The 15,240-nt window shown below is 36.1% G+C and overlaps 1 protein-coding gene across 2 annotated transcripts; it reads right to left on the reverse strand.

Moving 5' to 3' along the window:
• Nucleotides 1-27: 27 nt before the first annotated feature.
• On the reverse strand, nt 28-10,841 carry LOC135580941 (la-related protein 1A-like). 2 transcript variants are annotated; one of them, XM_009404166.3, is made up of 14 exons: nt 10,244-10,841; nt 8,815-9,352; nt 8,578-8,689; nt 8,180-8,270; nt 7,902-7,973; nt 7,104-7,753; nt 5,387-5,456; nt 2,999-3,103; nt 2,428-2,753; nt 2,196-2,336; nt 2,028-2,091; nt 1,455-1,600; nt 1,230-1,334; nt 28-507 (listed from the first exon to the last, which is right to left on the reverse strand). In XM_009404166.3, exons 1-14 carry the CDS (start codon nt 10,634-10,636, stop codon nt 360-362), a joined length of 2,961 nt encoding a protein of 986 aa, XP_009402441.2. In that variant the 5' UTR covers nt 10,637-10,841; the 3' UTR covers nt 28-359. The 2 variants fall into 2 exon arrangements, with proteins under 2 accessions (XP_009402441.2, XP_064966176.1); XM_065110104.1 differs by having other exon boundaries at nt 8,578-8,743; nt 10,244-10,840.
• Between the last annotated feature and the right edge of the window lie 4,399 nt (nt 10,842-15,240).

Raw genomic sequence — 15,240 nt, forward strand, 5'->3', positions numbered from 1 at the left:
AGAGCACAACATCAACAAACAAAAAGGTGAAATCCAATAGGCATACATTACAGAACTATAGACCGACATAATGGGTGGGATGTCTTGTAAAGTGGTAGTATCTCTTATTCGTCGGTTTCTCGATACAGTTTTTATTGTATTCCTTATGTACAAATGAGGGATGGAGAGAGAATAATTTTCGACCCAGCCTACTTCTAAAACTGGCAAGGATCTAAAAAATCTCCGTATGTAAGAATGAACAAATCCCCTATCATCTAAACTAAAGACTAGACTCCCAAGGTGTTGTGCACGGTTAAGCAGCAGGCATAAACCACAGCAAGACCATCAATGGTGTGTGTGGCTTCAGAATGCTGCTGTTGCTAATCTTCTTTGGAAGCCTTCTCTGCCTTCTCCTCGGACCTGAAGTCGTCGAGGCTGTGATACTTCTCTCGAAGAAGCCTCTCCAACTCAGGGTGCTTCCTTATGGGCTCGGTCTCGCCCCGCTCTTCTCTAAAGTGGTGAAATGCCCTGGTATATGAACAAATTCAGCAATTAGTAATGTATCAAAAGAAAACTAATGAGCTTCGGATATATTAACTAGTTATTCTTCATAATCATTCTGTGCAAATAATAACCAAAATTCTAATGAATTTGCACCTAAGAAAACCAGGCAATGTACAGATCTCACATTGTGGCTAAACATATTTAGACAAAGTTAAAAGCCTGCAAATACCACATTCATCCGACTACATTTTTTTGCATTTGTACATGTATATTGCATAAACAAAATGGACTGCGCATGACAACCTACCATATTCAATGTAAATAAAAAGAGAGCGAGAGAGAGAGAGTATTTTTTTCTTATATCAGAGCAAGAAGAAAGCTTTTCATACAGCAGAAGAAATATAGAATATAAAATATATGGGGAATTAAGATCAAGCAAATGATCACAAAGTTCTCATGTTGAGATCTATGTTGGCATGGTAGGCTGCTAGTGTCCGAAAATTAGGAGCACATATTTCTCACTAGCTCCTCATTTACAGTCAGAAAACCAATCAAAAGTTTGTAATTTTTTTCGCAAATTTTCCATGCTGCTAGCTTGAAATATCATTAGTTCAAAAGACGAGACAGGGCAAGATACATGTTCACACATCAAATCCTTACACTAACACATCAATAGAAAGAATTAATAACCAAATATTAGCACCTACAAAAAACAAACTAAAGATTAGCAGTATCGGGTATATTACCAGTACTTTTCAAGTCCATAGATATTGCCTTTTTTGTAAAAGTCAATCGTAAGTTGTTCAAAATCAGCATAAAGATCTTCTCTAAAGTGTTTCTCCAATCCATAACTGCAAAAGAATAAAGAATATAATGGGACAAGCAGAACAATGGTTTCTATAAACTAATAGTTAAAATCCAGAGCTCTTCTTGATGTTCCAACATGCACTAAATATAATACTCTGCAATACCTGTAAAATCTGAAAAGGCATTCTAATCCATAATTATATTCAGCAGCCGCATCTTCCATTGCTAGCTTGCAAAATTCATCATACATAGCTTCGTTGAACATATTTCTAAGGAAATATGACCAAAATCGATAAAGAGTCATCATTTCCTGCATATAAATCAACAAATACTCGGAATAAAGAATGAAGACAAAATGTGTGCCTTGATAAAAGACCAAAACAATTTTAGGAAACAGAAGAAATGGTGAAACATAAGTTCGTTTTTCACCATAGATGATGAGAAAAGTCATCCAACAAAAATTTTCCAGAATTCAAACATGCACATGCATTGCACAAGTGACCAGGAACATTAAGATAATCACAGAAAAAAAATCAGGAACATAACAACTTGAATCTATTAATCACTCACATTAACTACCCCTATAAGCCACAATAAGGTCAGTATAGTAATAAAAATTGACATATGCCACCGGCGTATAACGTCACCACCAGTGTTTATCCATCAAAGGTCCATTTTGTGAAACCACTTGTTCATGATGAATGTCTAGGACAAAAATAATAACAATTGGAACCTACCTCACTGCAACCAATTCCTAATCTCCTTCGATTATAAAGGCAACGCTTGTGGAACTTCAGATACCTTCAACAACAAAAAAATATTAATGAGAAAATCACAAGATCGCTAAACTGACACAAATGTTGATCGTAATGATAAAGCATACAGTCCAACAAAAAGTCATATACTTTTGCTGCTTAAATTGATTTTCTTCTAAAAGCCGATGACTTGGATGCTGAAATGGTGGGAAAGATTTTGGCATCGACCCCACAGGCGGGCTCCCAGAAAGAATACCATGTGGAGAACAACTCAACTTTGGCGACATTAGACTGGAAAATGTGAAAATTAAAAGACAAATCAATAAGACAATAGAAAAGGCTAGCTTTATCATATAAAGAGAAACTACCTAGCAATACTAACCTGGTATTTTCTGGTGGCGTTGAACCAAAGAAAAAGCCAACAGAGTTGCTTGGTGGGCTTTCCGACACAATCCCATGATGATTTCGTCCACTGCCATAATTTCTAAAATTACTTGGGAAAAGACGCTGTTTACGCAGGGAATGCGATTTGCTTTGCCGCCTTCTAGAATTGGCTTCTCCAAGCTCTTCAGAGGCATTATTTCCAATATCTATGTTGGCTTTCAAATCCAAAGATGAGGTTGCATTAATTGTAGCTTTAGAATCCCCAGATTTGATCTCTGTCCTGACCCTATTCCTTCGGTTACTGGATTGCTGGGCACACAACTCCTGCTAGTTACACAGCACAAAGGTAATTATGCATTTGTGCCAGAGAACTTAGATGTGGAAACCGTATTCACACTTAAACCAAGAAAGGACAAATATCCATACCAAACTCAGATGGTTTAGGACTAGCACATAAACAAAATAATGAGAGAAGAGAGAGAGAGAGAGAGAGACAACCAACCATTGGCTAAAGCTAAATTACTGCTTCAAGTCTTCAACTATCACACAAAAGAGCAACAAGCCATTACCTGCTCATAGAAAAAAAGCCCATCGTTGATAGCAGATGCAAGTTCAATTGATATTGTCTCCTGTCGCCCTGAACCAGTTCTATCGTCTTTGTCATCCATAATATCCTGAATGGGTTTATCCAAAATGCAAAAGTCCATCAATAGCGAGGAACTTTTATTAGCAGTACAACCTTTTAAGTATGCAATCATTGACAACTGAACTGTGAAACTTCAATGCAAGAAAACCATGCCTATCCAAAGTAGTCATGATGCAATCATTGACAACTGAACTGTGAAACTTCAATGCAAGAAAACCACACTATCCAAAGTAGTCATGGATGCAATAGAAAATCTTCAGTAAGCTTACAAGACACTAAAATAGTGGATTGGTATGAAAACAATTGCCAAAAGAACATATGATATCATAAATCAAAAGGGTAAAAATTTCAAGGATGAAACGTAACATTTAAAAATGGACTTACATCATACTGCAAGTACCATCAAGAAAGTTTAAAAGATTTGGCTTTACCTGCATCATAATTACTTGGTTCCAGTAATATCAGTAAAACCCAAATGATTTAGTTTCAAAGATTCCATCATAATACTACCATTTGGAATTAAAAGAACAAAATATTAACTATAGTCATCACTAGAAGTTTCATAGTGCAATTTGGTTCTGGAAGACCTTAAGTCGGCCTAGAAGGAGAAGAAACAAAAGAAAAAAAAACTATGGAACAGATTAAACAGTCTAATGTACTAGTGGTCACAAACTTTTCTCACTGAGCCAATCACAAGGACATTCTCATACTAACAAAGTATGATTTAGTGCATTATATTATAAAATGATCAGTAGAAACAGAATTTTGAATTTCTTGCATGTTAAATATCATGATGTGTATCAGAAGAAGAAAAAGAATTTATTCTGATACAGTTATTGACAAAATGACACCAACATTTATAAGTAGGTTTCAGCCCCATATAGAAAGACCCAAACTTTCACCATCATGTAATTGATCTTGTTTGAATAGGATCCCATATGATCAGCAAGTAAATATTACCAGATTGGAAAAGTAAAATGATAATTTCCGTAAATGTTTGAGTACAAACCTGTTATCTGACATATATAAATCCAGACACAAATACTTGCCTATTTGGTATATGTCAATATGCCTTAGGTAAGCAAATTTCTTAAACACCAGGTTTCAAGCTAACCTGATCGGACATAATATCACAATACACTACTTGCAAATCTTTTCAAAAGAAAGATTGTAACAAAAAAAGATGTTAAATACAACTTTGTTTATTTTTATAAAATGCCAACATAAAAATGTGAAGGTGTGTCCTCCTTAGTGGGGTATTACTGGAATAAATTCTGCAACCAAAATATTCATCAAAAACAAGAAAATTCATGGACAGAAGGATGTAAGTGTGAGATATAGATAAAAAAGTAACAACACAGGCATCAAAAGAAGCTAAGGAAAAACTTATTTTTATTTTTAAAGAAGGAGAAAACTCCTTTTTCCATGCCTCTACCTGTATTGCTTGCTACAAATTAATTTTATATCTGACCAAATCCTAAATATAAAACAATTGATGCATTTATATGCACATACCAATAGAGAAGTATTATTTGACTGATAAGCGCTTTTAAATTTAAACTGATTGGATGCACAAGCAAACCAATAAAAGAATCAAGTACTACATCAATACAATCAAGCTTTTAAATACTACTAAATACAAACAACTATGCTCTGCCAATCTCACCACTGAGCATGTAAATACTGATCAGACAATTCATAGACTTACCTCCTACAAAGCGTGGATCCCGGTATCCAAGGATACGTACTGTATTTTATTGGTTTGACTGCCTGACTGGTATGTGATAAATATATTATCTTATAAAAGTATACTCATACTTCCAACTAATTTACATTTACTTTTTTAGTGCTACACTGCACTTTACTGTATGAAACCAACAAACCATGCCACTCCAACAGGAGATGTACAGAATTATTATCCAAAATTTATCCTACTTGATACACTGAATTAGCATCTGAAACTTCATGTGTTATGGTTTCCAGTCATCTGTAATTTCAGGAATCTGATCTGATAAAAAAGATTTTAAAGCATACATATCTTAGACATATTTTAAAAAAAATAACTATCAATTGAAGAAAAATAAATATACAGAAATCTCAGCAAGGAGAATATGCAGGTAATTTAAACAAACTGACATAGTCAATCTACTAAGTACTCATAAATATTCAAACATAAATATTTGGTTATTAACTATATGAACTTTTAGCCCACTTCAAGAAGATTTGATGTATCATTAAAAACATATAAGTGGATATGTTAAACAGCCTTGAAAATAGAGGAAATGTGACAAAAAAAAAATTGCGATCTTACTTGTGTGACAATTACGAGTCTGTGCACATCTTGGTCATTAACATTTACTTCATCCTCTTCATCGTCAACGCTGTTGAAGATTGCATAATTTGGAGAGAAAATAAAACATAAATCCAATGTAAAAGTGTTAATAATTGAAGAACAGCATTTACATAAACCATGGCTAACAAATAGATATCATAAATTTTTCATTGATCCTTTGCTGCTATTTAGAAGCTCCAAGATACTAAAGAAAAAAAATTAAAGAATTCTTAAACTCAAAGAATGCCTATAATTTACAAGCTAACAACTTATGGTGTTTCAGTTATAAATCACCCACAAAGATGGATTTGCTCATTTGGATTTCCCTAACAAATCAAGGACTCAGTGTAAGCATGCAACTAGGTATCTTTGCAGGTCAACATTGAAGCACAATCCAAAAAATGAGAGCTAGGATGGAAGATTATATATAATTTACAACCGATCACCATCAATGTTCTAAAGCCAGTGATAGCCTACTAAACTCTTAGTCCAGGCAAGTTTAGACAAAAAAAGGCTTTCACAAGTAAACACTACTATATTTGGTGAGGCTTGAACTAAGGATACTCATTATCCAGTATAACCAGCCAAACTTGAATCTAAGAGAACTATAATAGGCAATTATGGTTTAAATTCAGAAAGACAAGACTTCTTTTAACCAAACCAAAGCAGCAAATGTATATATAACACTAGCTACAATCACAAGTCAAGAACAGTTTTTAATGTTCATCAACTATACTATATTAAGTAGAATACAGTGAAACCCCAGTTTAATCCTATATAGGTTGTGAGAGGAAATTTGAGTTGGTTTATAAGGCTGGATGAATTTGCTAATACTAACTTGAGTTAAAATATCTTGGATCAGTAACCAATCATCCGATCATAACAGGTTGTGAAATTGAGACTAAATCCCAAAGTGAGGACCACTATGTAAGTTTGTGTAGTACCCAAAACGTATTATTTAATAAATAAATCCTTGAAACCCATCCTGTATTATTTCATTTGATGGGCCAAATCTCCTCCAGCACTCATTAGTGAAGCCCAAAAAGATAAAATATTTTCTATCTATAAACAGAGAAGCCGGGCTAGCAATGCCACAGACTGCACAACTCTGTAAAACCACGGGATTAAGTTTCTTTAAACATCCAAAAGTATTGTGCTCATGTTGGTGAGAGTGTGAAGCATGAGGAAGCTATTCATATACCTAGAATTTTTTTACCGTATAATACCACCTGGTACAGGTGGCACATATTGGTCTGAGCTTTTAGACCCTGTTCCAACTGGCATACAGCAAACAAAGTTTAAGAAACTTCCCTAAACTAGTTGTAGGCCAGCTAATCTGGCTTCCAGTTTTAACAGAAAATTGGTTAAACCCATTAATTTGATAAATTAGTCAAGGCAAACAGGTTACCAGTACAAATTTTCTTATTCTCCAACACAATTACCTGAATCTAAGTTTATTAGACATAATATAAGTCGTTGATTATAAAGGCAATTGATGAATTTGTATAATCATGAACACATTAGTTTTAAATGTGTCCCTGGACAAGTCCTCGCCATTTCCATAAAATGATGTGCATTCAGGCCAAATAGACATATAAGATAAAGCAAAAGCAATTTTTTACATACAGGCAAAATTGAAGCATAATTCAGGCACAAAATTAAAGGGAATGCTGACAGGAAAGAAAACCCTTATCACCTATTATTTAATGAAAGATGTTCTGTCTCATTTGTTGTCTGCTCTAGTTCCAGTTCTTCATCAAGCATAAAGGTACTTTGTCCATTTAAGCTTAGAGATTCATCAAGAAAACCATTACCAAAATCTGAAGCTTGTATGCCAGATCTCATGCTTGTTGGATTAGCTATCTTCTCAACTTTAGCATCACTAATGGATAGTTTGGCTTCCTCCACTGACATTTTAGAGATACCAGAATCACCAAAGTTAGTCCTGATATCAACATAGGTGCCAATGGAGTGACTAACAGGTGTACAGTTACAGCCACCACAGGAATCTCTTTGTCCATCCTCTGAGAACTTTCCAGATTCTACCTTCTTGCTGTTGCTCATGTCATCTCCATTGTGTATTATAGTTCCATCACTAATGAGCAAATTATCAAGACTGCATTCTGAACAATTATTAATTTCCGTCTCAGAACAATCATCTGTTGGATTTGAATTTGCTGAACTATTCTCATGAGAAATACAAATAACATTAGTTTCATTGTTGTCACTATTCTCCACCCTGACGGGAGGTTGGTTGCCAATAGACTGAGATTGTGCCGAAACTACAGGCTGACGTGAAGCAGGAACCCACTTAGACCAATCACTACGCGTCCTTATTTGGTTACCCTGCAAATTAAAATAAGAATGAGGACCTAAAAGATACACGAAGGCATAAACTTTTTTACCAACATGTCCCATTCAAATCACATGATAAAAAACAATTGTAAACAAAAAAAAAAAAGATTTCCAGAAAGTATAAAGGAATTAGTGTAACCTGGACTTCTATCAAATGTGAGCTTCGCAATGCATCCAAAATTAAGGATATATCACTTGTCATTTTTTTAACCTGTAGGATCATCTTTTAGTTAGTAGCAAGAAAATGCAGGAAAATGATATTTAGGTGGTATAACTACAAAATGTCAGGGGTGACATGGTCTCTTGTAGGCCTGATGTGGTGGAATGCACTTATATAAAATGCATGTCTATTTTGCCACACAAACTGCATTCCTATAATCTAGTACAGAAGATTTTAACAACAAGAAAAAAGCTTACCCTCCTAAATGTTGCAATTTCAGATATAGACACCCATCCCTGCTCATCCATTAATGATATTAAATATTGGTCAGTTTGCAGGTTTCCGTTACTGCAAAAGGAAATTATGATTAGGGCAATAACACAAGAGAAAAGGGAAATTAAAAAAGATACCTTGCTTAAAATAAACCTATTTGTACCACTTTGATGACTAAAAAAGATCAAACAAATACAAATTCATGAAATTGCCCAACATGAAGATAGAATTAGTTGCACAAATGCAAAGGGCTCATTATAAATATTCCAGACAGATAATCCTTCTAACTTGTAAATTTTGTTTAGAAACTCCGAGAACCATTCATGTGATAGAAGAATTATACTTGACCAAAGAACAACATGAAGTATGCATCCAGACTAACCTGAAATAGTATTCAATTTGCTTGACTAAATTAGCCCTCAAGACCTTCATATCTGCTGTCTGATTGGAATAGCGAGGAGCATGCGGATAAAAACAAGGAACCTGCAGCTTTTCTGGACAGGGAGCAGAAAGAGAATGCATGAGAGGAGGAGGAGGAGGAGGACCACCTGATTTTGAGCAGCATATATTAGTTAAGGAAAGATGATTACGGTAAAAAAAAAATTGCGTGAGTAATTACCGGGAATACTAGGTCCATAGACGAATCCAGAGGGAGGACCATAAAACTGTGGAACTGAACTAATAGTAGTTCTTGGCACAGGAGTTCTTGGTCCATTTTCACAGCCCCTCACAGCCCATTGGTTGCACCAAGTTGGATTAAAGTTGTTGGGAGGTGCAGGAATGTTGTATGCTGTACCACCGTATCCACAATTGGGAGGCCAATTATATGGAACTCCTTGTGGAGGTGGTTGGAAATTTCTGTTTCCATAATTTCCTCCAGCTTGACTGGATGGGACAACAGGCATATTGGATTCAGGCAGCTGGCAATTAGGAAATTGCGCACTGCATGTGTAATAGCCATAATCGTTCATCAGGTTTGAAGGTTGGAGAGAAGGATACAACACTGGTTGCTGATGGCATGCAAAGGGTACAGTAAAAGGTTGTCCACTATTGACTGGTGCATTATGTCTGGGCCCATGTTTTTGAGGATTCAACGAGTGATGCTTGGTAGAATTGTTAGTTCTAAATCCATCAGATTTGTGCATGTCTATTGATCCCTGAAAATATAAGTAGAATAAGCACAGACATAACATCATATACTGACAAAAGAATAATCACAAAATAAGATCACAGACAATAAACATAACAAATAATATAGCAAACTTCGTAAATCCATTGCATACTTCATATATTTTTCAAATATAAGCTAAAAATAAATATATCTTGCCAAAAAACTGAAGAAAACATACAATTGTACCAGCAGAAATGATGATTCTACCAACGGGCTGATGCCAGCCGTAACTTAGACCAAGACATATGTAAATGTAATTACAAGAATCATCACTTTTTAACAAACAAAATAGAACAGTCGTTGCAATCACTATAGTTTTTAATGAGCTAATTTTGTTGGGCAGAATAATAGGTTCTGATTTGACTAACAAAGATGTGTGTATGATTTAATTGGGATATAAGATATTGTAATTCACACGGTCAATTATAGAGTATTCTGATAAGATGACTGTTTTAGATAGATTAGCATCAAACAGGTCTTCATTCCCCCAATCACTTACATAACTTGCAGGGACCATTTAACATAGGGCAACATTTGGTGGTTAGGTGATTCCTTGTATCGTTTTTGTTTGGGTTTAGGACATATTGAAAACAAAGGACATCTATCTTTTGGATTGATATAAGATAGTTCTATTTTGATAGAATATCCTATTCTATTAGGTAAGCCATTGCACTAAACAAATTTATCCCTTTGACTAGTTAAAGATCGTAATTTTAACCCGTGATCTCCAACCAAGTGGATTCCATTCTAAGTAAATATATCGAACCAATAAATGAAGAACGAGAGTTCTCGAGGGGAGCAAAACTAAGACTCATGCACCCGCTGGAAATTCACAAGATCTACCACATTACATCGCGGAGAAGGACAAAAGACTGACCTGAACAAAAGGAGAGGGTGGTGGAGGCAGCACATTCCCTCTAACTTGACCGGCGTTCTGCACTGCCATCGGTGGCGATAGAGCAGGAGAAGAAACATTGGCCGCCGCACGATTGGGCGAACCTTTGGTCCAGACATCCCCGAGCGCGGGCCACGACTCCGCACCCATCACCAGATCACCCTTCTTTCCACCATCCTCCGCCGCCGCCGCTGTCGCCGTTTTACTCCACGGTGTCCGCCCCGTGTCTGGTGGGGGCTGCACCGTACCATGTGCAGTTTCCTTCACGACATCGACACCGGCCTCCGCGTCAGGCTTAGTAGCGTCGTTCGTGGTCGCTGTTTCCTTTCCGGCATCGACACCGGCCTCCTCCGCCGGCGCGGCTGTGCTGTCCATCGTCGTATAAATTCGAGGTAAATCGGACACTACAAGAACGCAGCCAGCGATCGAGGTGCGCCGTCAAAGTCCGATCGGCGTTGATGAGGGGAGAGGATCGTGTAGGGTTTTGATGGGGCGGGCGAGGGAAGGCGGGATTAGGGTTTTTGGAAGCGGAGAGAGATCGACGGTTTTGCGGGTTGAAAGACGAGGGGTAAAAGTGTTTTTATAACCGTTAGATAGACGATTCCTCATGTAATAGGGATTAATAATGCATTTAAATAATCCTATTGCGATTACCAGCAGCAATCCCATCAATGATCAGAGACGTGCATCCGCTTCCTCTTATCATGATATCATGTGAAGACAACATATGATGGGGTTTATCTACTATTAAATATTTGTTCATTATTCTGTTTTTATGAATTATCATGTTTGTATTTTGCATGTATTTGCATTTGCACCGTATTTTTGTACCTTAGAGAGTTCGTTACGCGCACGGGAACAGTAAAACCCACCCAAAACCCTCTCCTCTCTCGTCCCATCCAATTTGCTTCCTTGCCGATGGGATCCTCCGCAAGCCACGCTTCCATCCCGTCCCGCCGATCGGTCCCGAGGAGTCGCTCCCTCCGGAGTAGGACGAGAAGCCGAGGCCCAGAAAGTCGACCGACTGGTTGAATCTTCCCTGCCTCGTTCCCTTCGAGCGGATACAACGAGACGCACTCGTTTTGTGTACGTATCCTCTGCGGTTGCTATGCATCTGCAAGAACGCTGGTTAAATTCCTCGATTATTGGTTCTAAATGTCGAGTAGGACAGGGCAAAGATGCATCTTCCGGTGCCGATCGAAGCCTCTTTCTTGTGTTTGTCTCGCGTGCTCCTTGTAAGTTGCAAAAGGAGCTACAGTCCAATCTCATATAGAAACTTGCAGAAAAGACAATAGGAAGGTTTGTCGTTTCCAATGCGTACATCTCTTCTTGCAAGGGTAGTTCCTAGGCACATTAACCTTCACCAGACCCAAAACAGGTGGAGCCTCATTGGCCGGATCTCCCTTTTCCTAACTGCATTATAGACTTCAAGTGCATCAATTTTCTTTTAGGAAAATAGGAGTTTTTGATCCACCAGGTGCTCAATTGACTGATTTTAATGCCGTAAAGGAAACGCGAAAACTGAAGTGGTTGATTTCTGTTAATTCTAGCTCCATATGTATTCTCACAATGCTTCCTGCATTGTCCATGAATCCAGAGAGTTCAGTTCAGTCATTTTAACTCATCCACAGGTTGTCTAGTTCAAATTTGATGGCTTTGTTGGTTTGACCTTTATAATTGTTGACCTGAAACCCTTCTACAGTGTTTTCATGGAGGTTCCAATGACGTTATCAGTGCTTCTCCGGAGGAGCAATTGAATATGGGCTTTAATTTTATTCTTTTGATAGAGGTGAATAACACATGGATTCGATCATTTCTCACAGCCTTAAAGCTTAACCACTCTAATTATTCTGTTTTCTTATCCATATTCAATATCTAATCATGATAATATGGAAGGGTATGATGATCGGAATCTTCTGGGCCTTAAATCATAATAACTGATAAAATAATTGCTACATTCTGAACCCAGTGCTTAGCCTTTAATTCATCAATTCTGATTTTTTTTCTTATGATTGTGCATTGCAGGTTAATAATCGACTGATGGATTACAAACTTGGATTTGGTATGACCATACGAGAGTAAAGCTTCCTATATAATTTCTCCAGATGATGGAATGGAAATTTATCTGGCTGCTGGGTTTCGTGGTCGCCTCCGCATACCATGTCTGAGACCTCCTCATTTCATAGCTGCCAAGCTCATGCTGAAGGTTAGTTAACAAAGGAAATTACATTTATGTATTCTTATGAGTTGGATTCAAACAAATACTTGTTTCTCGATAGCCATTTGGTACTGTGGTATTTAATCACCAGATTCTTTGTTGAAACAAGATTTATAACAGCTTTCATTGTAGAAAATTTTCTAGGAAGTTTTTTGTGTCAATTTGGATTACTTCTCAAGCATTCCTTTGCTTCGTTAGTGCAGAAGCATGTGGAGGTAATGGGCCTCTAAAAGTTATAGAAATCTATAATTGCTTAATAATAATGAAAAGTTATACCATGATGGCATAATAAAGAATCACCAAGCAAGTCAGATGAAAAGATCATATAACTAATTGTCATCTTGTATTTTTGAACAGCATTGCATAGTGAATGATGCATTTGTCTTCAAAAAAAAAATTGTATCATTTAACTGATTTTTGTATGCTGAAACTTTGACAAGTGATAACCTTAACATACCACAGAATGAAAGACTCGGACAAAGACTTGATACAACTTTTTATTGGGTTCTTTTACCAACTTCACTTTTGATCCGAGGAGAAAAATGTCATCTGGGTAATGTTTCTTAGATATCACTCCAAAAGAATAGCACTAAGCAATGTTTAAAAGCTTTGACTTGGAATTCAACTTTTGAACTGCATTTTGCTTAATTAGGGGACAAAATTGACCTTAAAATAATCATCAACAATTAAGTTAATAACGGTCAACCAATAAAACGCGTGACATCTTTTCAAAGTATTGTTTAAGTAGGAGATTAAGTCAGAAGTCAGAACTTCTATTACCAAATGGGTTGGACATGGACACATTTGGATTTGCTACTCATGCATGTGAGACATGGCTTTGCTTGATTGATTGATCATAGGACAACGTAATGAACAAATTAGGCAGCAGAAACACTACCAGATCTTCAAGAATCGACTGAGAAATCCCTAGATACCCGGTGTTCATCAAATCCAATAAACATTCATCTATGTCCAGTGTAGTTTATTCCCCATCATGTGCATCATCTCTTAACATGCATTCACTTTTTTTCCTTGTTGAGAAACATTGTAGGTATTCACCTATAAGACTATACATATACCTCTTGATAAGAACATATAAATGAAGCATGCTACTTTTCGCTGCTTATAATATGTTTTTTTAGTTTGATGAAAAAGTGAACCTTCGACTATTGCATATTCATATTATAAGACTATAAGACTATACATATTCACCTGTAAGACTGTACATATATACCTCTTGCTAAGAAAGCATGCTACTTTTTCGCTGCTTATAATATATATATTTTTAGTTTGATGAAAAAGCGAACGGTTTGACTGTTGCATATCTCTAGAAATTGGAAGCATGGTTTGCATCGATTCACTATGATAATTATTCTTCCCAAAGCTTGTGTTGCAAAATCTAATGCTCCGATCTTTAAGTTTAGATGTCAATGTCTTGAAATTTCTGTTCCGATCAGAGTGCTGGCGTTTGTTGGCATGTGTTCTTAAGAATCATTACTATTCGGATATGGTTGAGCTAATATTTTAATGTCTGTTATTTTCTCTTCTTCTTGGGGATTTAAATTAGTAGTAGTTGATACGGATGCAACTAATATTATATTTCTTATGAATGCATCAGGATAGCTATCGAATGGGGGCCGTGACTGGATCGAGAAAATATTTTATTTGACTTGACGTATGGCTTTGAGAAAGTGTTGAATGAGTGGCCCAAAGGTACAATTGGGTGTCAACGTCTGTGAAGTGTAAGATCAAGCATCTGTATTTATTATGATAGCATTTTCTCTTATCATTGAGTAAATATAAGTAGGAAAGTTAGGCAAAAGTTTTTGACGTAGATTTAAATAAGGTTGCAAAACAAAAATCAAGACAGCTTGTTATCTGTTTTCCAAGATTAGGTTCTTTGTCAAACTCCGGACATCCAAACTGTAGGTAGAATCTAGGATTTTATGACAGAGCTATTGGTCCAAACATGTGTCCCCTTTTAATTGTATAACTATTTTAGTTAAAGATGCTCTAGTGTTTTTAATTTCACTAATTATGTTGAGCACAATAATATGAAAAGATCCATATACTCAGCCACAAATATATGGAACATTTTGACTACTTGTTATTGCTGTTGTTTCTTGTGCTTAACAATGTATTCAATATGATGCAGCTGAAATCAACAAAGAGGTACATGTTTTCACCAATTATTCTTTTTTTGCCATCTTGGAATTACAAGTATAAAATACACAAAATTAGAGAAAACAAAATCGTGGATTCTTCTAATCCTGTGTGCTTTATGCAGATATGGTGAGCTTTGCTGGTGATGTGGGTCACACAGCACAAGCATCTGGTACTTCCTGAGACCCAGTAAACCCCACGTTTTAAACTTGCATGGCTGGAATCAGCCGACAAAAGTGCCAACCTGTCATCACTTCGTGGGTTACATCAAACAGCAGTTGAATTTAATTATATATTTTTTATAATAAATTTATCATGTATATATTTTTATAAAAAGATAATTCATAAAGATAAAATTCAAACTTAGATTGTGTGATAATCTGTTAAAATCTTTCTGAGATTTAATTCTATGATAAATTATTATTCTTTGATACTTTAACAAAATTATTAGATTGGCTTAAATCGAGTTGAGTTTAATTTGGATTAGCGAAGTAATTAGTCGGATATGGATATTATCATTCTATTCTATCTCATCATTTAAATTAGATTATAATATTTTTAATTTTTGTTTTAAAAAAAATAAGAGCGTTATTTAGTT

Source organism: Musa acuminata, chromosome BXJ2-5 (assembly GCF_036884655.1).
Source record: "Musa acuminata AAA Group cultivar baxijiao chromosome BXJ2-5, Cavendish_Baxijiao_AAA, whole genome shotgun sequence".
Classification (NCBI taxonomy): domain Eukaryota; kingdom Viridiplantae; phylum Streptophyta; class Magnoliopsida; order Zingiberales; family Musaceae; genus Musa; species Musa acuminata.

Bases quoted from the DNA above. Each gene is read 5' to 3' on its own strand.
- LOC135580941 (XM_065110104.1), bottom strand. From the start codon at position 10,636: ATGGACAGCACAGCCGCGCCGGCGGAGGAGGCCGGTGTCGATGCCGGA. The intron at 9,353-10,243 runs GTCAGTCTTTTG...TTATATTTTCAG, and splicing joins CACCCTCTCCTTTTGTTCAG to GGATCAATAGACATGCACAA. The intron at 8,271-8,577 runs GTTAGTCTGGAT...TTCCTTTTGCAG, and splicing joins CAAATTGAATACTATTTCAG to TAACGGAAACCTGCAAACTG.